Source organism: Triticum urartu, chromosome 6A, assembly GCF_056163025.1.
Source record: "Triticum urartu cultivar PI428250 chromosome 6A, HENAU_Tu73, whole genome shotgun sequence".
Taxonomy (NCBI): Eukaryota; Viridiplantae; Streptophyta; class Magnoliopsida; order Poales; family Poaceae; genus Triticum; species Triticum urartu.
Window position 1 is genome coordinate 594,224,249 of NC_141878.1, and position 7,471 is coordinate 594,231,719.

Sequence of the window (7,471 nt, forward strand, 5' to 3'; positions counted from 1 at the left end):
GGCATTTTTCCCATGGCGGTGGGCGTGGTCCCTTTGGAGTCTGGACCTGATCATCTCCACGGCAGCAGCTTCCCCTTCCTCTGCCTCCGTCACGACCTGTTTCCGCCGCGTCTTCTTCGTCTACTCTGGTCCCTTTTTTCTCAAGTTTCTGGTGCAGTTCTGACGAAGAAGAGTACATAAAGTTAATTAGTATGGTCACAGGTTATATATGCTTGTTTTCATGTCTGTGTGCACAGCTTCCATGTTTTATTACCTTGAATTTGTCACGCAAGAGGTGAGCATGGGCACATCCTGACGTGATACTCTCAATCTGAATTTTGCAACTGAATGGTCGGCCAGGAAGGCAACTAGACAAGGTCCAGATTCAAAGTCGACACCTCTGGCGTTCAGAGCTTCACGTCAAGAGCCGCCTTCTGCTTGGTGTTCTCCCATGGAATGACAGCATGGACGACATCTTCCGCTCGGCCCTACCAGCACGACATGTTTCCAGTTAAGTTCAGTTAAGGCCCTGGACAAGAAGATTGGTCAAACACCCAGATCGCACGAAGTATTGTCGATGAGAATGATATATAACACACGGTTTGGACTTGTCTTGCGGCCTGCCTTTTTTCCTTTCTTGTTTCCCACTGGTACAATGGCGTTAGATAGGTTTCTTTTCTAGTGTTTCAGATGCTACCGTGCCCTTTGATTTTGATTTCCGACGTGGGAGTCCGAGAGATCGATCGTTCCTTTTTAGGTTCCTGTGTCAGGTCAGATGTGTCGTGTTTGGTTTGTCTGAACAATCGAGTACATGTCCACCCTCCAATTATTCCATGTTTATCTTACTATTGTTATATAAAAAAAACAGGGTAATCCGGATGAAAACTGTCCAATTAGGCTTTCGCGTGAAAAATGTCTAAACAGTGGTACAAACAGGAATTCACTCTCCCAAATATAATGCATTTACGATCGAAGCTTATGACCAATGTTGAAAACCAATAAAGCAAAGAACATGTACATCTTCCAGCTAGAGCTAGTCTACAAAAATCACCGTGATTATTCAGGTCATAATCTATGTGCGTGCTGGCTGCTCAGCCGAATCAGCCGAGCATTTTTTTTCGTTGGGCCCGTGCCTCGCAGCCGTCTCCAGGAACCTGATCATCTCCTCCGGCCAGCTAGCCTTCGACAGTTTCCTCTGCATCTCCGCCTTCGCTGACAGACGTAATAGTGAGTCTAAATAGCTGAACATCTTCTAGCTAGAGCTAGTCCAGAAAATCACCGTGATTATTCAGGTCATAATCTATGTGCGTGTTGGCTGCTCAGCCGAAGCAGCCGAGCATTTTTTTCCATGGGCATGGTCCCTTTGGACCTGTGCCTCGCAGCCGTCTCCCGGAACCTGATCATCTCCTCCCGCGGGCTTGCCTCTGCAGCAGCCCTCTCATCCTCTGACTCCTTGTTGTGTGTCGTCGCAGCCTGGTTCCGCCGCGTCGACTTCGTCTACTCTGCCATTTTCTCCTGCAATCTGGACGAAGAAGATCAGTACACAAAGTTATTTAGTATGGTGACAAGTTACATGTGCTTGTTTTCATTTTGTGTGTACAGCTTCCAATTTTTTACCATGATTCTGTCACACATGATCCCGACGTGATACTCTGAATCTGAACTTTGCAACTAAAGGATCGGCCAGGAAGGCAACTAGGCAATGTCGAGATTCAGAGACGAGGCCTCTTGTGTTGAGAACTTCTCGTCAAGGTCCGAGTTCTGCTTGGTGATCTCCCACCACATGACAGCATCGACGACATCTTCTGCTCGGCCCTGAAGCGTCAGATTTTTCAGTTAATAGGACTCGCCAAACACCCATGCCTAGAGAAGGATTCATTTATGCAAAGTTCAGTTAAATTCAGCTCAATTGAGTTTGGGCCACCTGCCATGGGCTTTGCTCTTCTGGCTCTCCGCCCGCTTGTTTACCATCAACAGTTTAAATATGTCTAAATAGTGGTAGAAACAGCAATTCACTCCCCCAAATATAATACAATTATGATCGAAGCTTATGACCAATGTTGAAAGCTACTCTCCCAAATATAATACATTTATGATCGAAGCATATGACCAATGTTGAAAGCCAGTAAAGCAAGAGCATGAGTTAGTCCACAAATTCACGGTGATTATTCAGGTCGTAATCTATGTGCATGTTGGCTGGTCAGCCGAAGCAGCCGAGCATTTTTACGTTGGGCGTGGTCCCTTTGGACCTGTGCCGGGCCGCGGTCGTCTCAATGACAGCCCTCTCCTACTCTGCATACTTGTTGTTGGTCGTCGCGACCCGGTTCCGCATCTTCTTCGCCTACTCCGCCTTTTACTCCAGTTTCTCATGCAATCTGGATGAAGAAGATCGGTACACAAAGTTAATGAGCATGGTGCCAAATGATATATGCTGATTTTCATGTTTGTGTGTACAAGTTCCATGTTTTACCATGATTCGTTCACACAAAGAGGTGAGCATGAGCACATCCTGACGCAATACTACTTTGAATCTGAATTTTGTGAGGTCGGCCAAGAAGGCAACTTAGCAAGGTCCAGATTCAGAGTTGAGACCTCTTGTGTTCTGAACTTCACGTCAAGGGCCGCCTTGTGCTTGGTGTCGTTCTCCCACGACACGACAACATCGACGACATCTTCTGCTCGGCCCTAAAGCACGGCATGTTTCCAGTTAAGAGTTTAGACTGGCCAAACACACATGCATAGAGGTGGATTTATTTATGCAAAGTTGAGTTGAGTTGAGTTTGGGCCATGTTTACTTTCAGGAAACGCATGCAATTAATTCCGGAACAACCAAATGTGTGTACACTTGTACAGTTGTACAGCACAGTTACTTGCCTGCCATCTTTCTCACATTATCACGAAACACAAGGGCATATGTTTCTCACATTATCCCCCGCAGAGAATGACGAGCCTTTCGCGTTGCAGCCTAACTGGAATTGTTCCCTGAGCTGAAAAAGACAGACAAACGATCATGTGAGGCAATGAGAGACATACATACATCTTGTGAATTGTACATGCTCTTTCATGGGAGAAAAAGTTAGTACCTTGATTCTGGTAATGCATTATAAGCCGAATGATAGACAAGGGCGGTTGGGATGTGCGTTGGCTGCTTCCCGAATGGCAGCCTTTGCAGCCTCAACTCTGCTGCTATCGTCCCTGTATCCCCATACTTGACATCTGATTTTAACGAGGCTGGGGAGATTTTCTATTCCAAGATCGAAATCACCGCTAGTATCCAGAGACTCAGTTTTTACTGCGTTAAATTCTATCGAGAGGTCATCTACCTTGGGCATGGCTCCAGCCGCAAACGTCAAATTCATCACAGCATACGGACTATCATAACTAAATATCCTCAAGCATGGGAATCCAACTTCACCACAGACTATGACCCTTGTAACTTCAGGCTCTTCTGTTAATGAGGTATTTCTAATTTCCCTTCCATCAATTCTCAGAATCAGACAACGCAGAACAGGTAAGCCTCCAAGGATATAGAAGTCCTCCTGCTCAGCTCCCACCAGATCAAGGCGTAATTCCTGGAGGTTGACAAGGGAGACGACCCAATTTGGAACATGGGGAATAATAGAACCACGGACTTTCAGCTTCTGGAGGCTAAGTGGCATAGGGCACAAAGACTCCCTTACAAATTCAGGGCCATCCCAAACAGTTAGACAGAGAAGGTTCCCTAGGTTTTTAAGGGAAGCAACAATAATAGTTTTCTTGGACTCATTTTCAGCATTCACTTGGTCAGCATTATTATAATCCTCAAAATCAAGAACCAATACCTTCAGACTCTGTTGCTGCTCAAATTCTTGCAGGAAGTTAAATGACTGGCTATAGACACTAACAAGCCTCAATTTCTCCAGTTCTTGTAGCTTAGAAATTCCACAAGGAAGTGTAACATTCTTGGTTACTAATAGGTGCACCAGTCTCTTGAGATTGATAAAAGATGCTGGTAACTCAAAAACAGAGGTGCATCCTAAGTCTAGTATCTCTAAGCACCATAGGCGTCCGATTTGTTCTGGAAGCTTGCTTACTTTCTTTGCCCCTCGGAGACTCAGGTACCTCAACTGAAACAATTTATCTATATTTTCAAGATGAAGGTTCTCCAGTTGGCCACAATTTTCAAAGTCCAGAAAACGCAAATGCCTGAACTTATCCATAGAAGGAATTTTCACAGACTCCCCAAACACATCAAGTGATCGGACATGAGACAACACCAAGCCTCTTGGTACTATCAGTTCTTTTTGCTTGCCGGCTTGCAGGGAGAGCCGACGAACTTTGCTTTGTGTCCCAACAGTTAAACTAGGAACACCTACCAAAGTAACAAAGTTTTCTTCGATGGATTTGGATATGATGAAATCAAGAATTGTGTCATGAAGTCGACAACTTTTTACCATACCATATATGTTTGTATCCCCAGGTTGGATCAAACTCCTATTGATGAGCTCATTAAAACACCTTTCTCCAAACTGATATGTTTTACTAAATCCGGCTTCTGTATGAATTATTCTTTCAGCAATCCATCTATTTATCAAAACTTTCTTATGAACAATATAATCTTCAGGGAATATACTCAAACATAGAAGACAAGATTTCAGATGAGCAGGCAGATCAAAGTAACTAAGTGATAATATCTTCATCATTCCTTCAACTCTGGGATTTCTTTCAAGTGCTCGACCAATCGAATCTTCAACTTGTTTCCATTGACCATCTATCCTTTCAGTATTACCCAACAAACCAGATATAGCAATGATTGCCAAAGGCAGCCCAGCACATTTTTCCAAAATATTCTCAGAAACCTTTTTAAGGTACGAGGGGCAATTTTCTTCGGAGTTGAATAGCCTCGTGTAAAATAACTGCCTAGAGTGCACCATATTAAGAGCCCTTATTGAATAAATATGTCCATTGAATGGTTTTGAATGGCATGATTCAGCAACATCATTTTTACGGGTAGTGGTGATTATAATACTGGCAGAACTAGTCAAGGGAAATGCAAGCTTAATAATATCCCATGTATCCACGTCCCATATATCGTCAAGAACAACAAAATACCTGCACGATGATACATGGTTGATATCAATGTGGCAATAATATAAATAGTCTACAACAAGATAGACAAATACATGACACTATAAACATGTTCACAATGCCAGCATAAAAATATATTCATGAGTAAGAAAGCTGACACAAGTGTTAAACTACATGCTAATTACCTTGGCAGACTATGTGTGTGCCTCGGACGGGCGACTCCGACTTCACCATAGAGCTCCATCACCGAAGCCAGCCCGCAAACAGCCGCAGAAGCCACGACGGCACATGCCAACGGATGGCCACACGCGCAAGCAACCGACAGCTCCGACTTCGACGACGAGCACCGAGTGCCTGTCATCGTCACCACCTGGACACGCTCCACCGCAGCTCCGACTTCAAAACAACCAAGCAACCAACAGAAGTGCAACTCGGACACGCCGGGAAGAACCGACTACCGAAGTCCACGCCGTGACCCGAGCTCCTCTCGACGCCATCATCGTTGCAAAAACAGAAACCAGTGCCCCGCCTAAGCAAACCACGCGGCGAAGATGCCGCCATCCACCGGTCTCCTAGTCGTAGCCGGCTCCGAGGCGATGCCCCCAAGGAGGAGAAAGACGCGAAGACACCTCCATCGCTCGATCCAGCTGATCCAAGGTTTCCCTCCGGAGCCAAAATCGTGGAGAGAAGGAGCACACCTCCAAGACGATGCTTCCAAGAAAGGTTACGACACCCGCGGGCGCCGCCGTCGCCGGCTCCGATGAAGATAGGAACAAGGTTTTCTCCCGGAGTTGCGTCGACCACCTGCCGCCACTGACCGCCGCCCACCAACCACCATCCCAGCCGAGGTCGACCTCACTCTGGCCGCAGGATCCCAGGATCCACCACGCCCATACACGCACCCCCTGGCCGAAGCCGCCAACCACACCACCGCAGCACCGCCACGACCACCACCACTGCAGCAACCACCGCTGCATCGCAGGAACAACAACCAAGCACTGCGCGCTAGATCCAGATCGAGCCGCTCGAGTGAAGCAACTAAGCATGAGCAGGCCCTCCACCCGCATTACACCTCATACCCCGGAGACGTCAGGCACGCCACGCCCAGTCAGTTGCCGCGCCCAAAGCGCGCCAGCCGCCGCCGCATCGCCCACCGATCGGCACCCCATGCGCGCATCTGGAATCGCCGTGAGCACGCCGTCCACGCCCAGGCCGCGCTGGAGCTCGGATCGAGGCCGCCGCCCCCATCCGCACCACCGTTCGCGCCAGCCACGGCCCGCGAGGTCCCATATCGGGACCGCACGAACACCAACGACCGCGACCGCGTGCCTGCGACGGCACGCCCACCGCCGCGACCAGCCGCCGCTCCGCGCGACGAAGACCACCTCCGCCACCCGCGAGGACGCCGCCCCGGAGCCGAGCGCCCGACGGCCGCAACCTGCGCGCGAGATCCCCTTCTCCTGAGCAACCTGCAACCAGAGAGCGCCCCGCCACCGCTGGCTCCGCACAGGCTTTGCCTGCCGGAGGCCATCGGCGACGGCGAGGGAGAGAAGTCTGGAGGGGTGAGGCTGCGGAGGGGCGGAGGTCGCCGCCCGTGTCGCCCCCGGGGAAGGAGCGGCGCGGGGGCTGGGGACGCGCCTGTTTTGTGTACTGGGGTAACTCTGTTGCAAACAAATATATCTACACCTACATCTCACTCTCACATCTATCTCGCCCCATTATATCACGTTCATTTCCTCCACCCCCATAAATATATTGAACACAATAACAGTCGCTACAAGGGCGCTTCCTGTGATGTCCACGCCGGACCAGCTGCGAGACAAAAAAGATCGCTTCGTTGAGAAGAAAAGGAGAAAGAGATTGGCCAGCTCGTCCCCAAACGCAAGCCTCCTCTCTCTCCTCTCTCGTGAGCCATCTCTCCCCCCGCGACTCCTCGCTGCCGCCGCCGCCACTCACGCCGGCCGAATCTCTCCCAGGGCCGTCGGCATAGGTCCTTTGCCGTCGGCATAGATCTATCCTACGGCCGCCGTCGGCATAGCCCCGTGGCGTAGATCACGTCAGCGTAGATGTGTCAGACCGTCGGTGTAGTATAGCCGTCGGCATAGGTGCATATGCTGACGGCCGTGGGATAGCCGTCGGCATAGTTTAGCTGTCGGCGTTGTTTTCCGTCTGACGGCAACGGACGGCGCCGTCAACAGCGCGATTCAGGAGACGACACGTGGTGCGATTCAGGAGACGACACGTGGCGCAGGTATGCCGACGGCACGTGTCGTCCCCCGGCTTCTCCTGGCGGCAGGGCTATGCCTACGGCAAAGCCGTCGGCATAGATGGAACTCTATGCCGACGGCTTTGCCGTAGGCATATGTCTGCCACGTGGCAGCTCCTGGTTTCTCCTGGCAGCAGGGCTATGCCTACGGCAAAGCCG

The 7,471-nt window shown here is 49.7% G+C and overlaps 1 protein-coding gene across 1 annotated transcript; it reads right to left on the reverse strand.

Annotated features, from left to right (window-relative positions):
- Positions 1-856: 856 nt before the first annotated feature.
- LOC125517073 (disease resistance protein RGA5-like) lies at positions 857-6,719 on the reverse strand. The gene is made up of 6 exons (XM_087529158.1): positions 5,232-6,719; positions 3,063-5,070; positions 2,854-2,966; positions 2,450-2,664; positions 1,597-2,354; positions 857-1,501 (listed from the first exon to the last, which is right to left on the reverse strand). The coding sequence occupies exons 1-2, from the start codon at positions 5,405-5,407 to the stop codon at positions 3,081-3,083; spliced, it is 2,166 nt and encodes a 721-aa protein (XP_087385284.1). The 5' UTR covers positions 5,408-6,719; the 3' UTR covers positions 857-1,501; positions 1,597-2,354; positions 2,450-2,664; positions 2,854-2,966; positions 3,063-3,080.
- Positions 6,720-7,471: the final 752 nt, after the last annotated feature.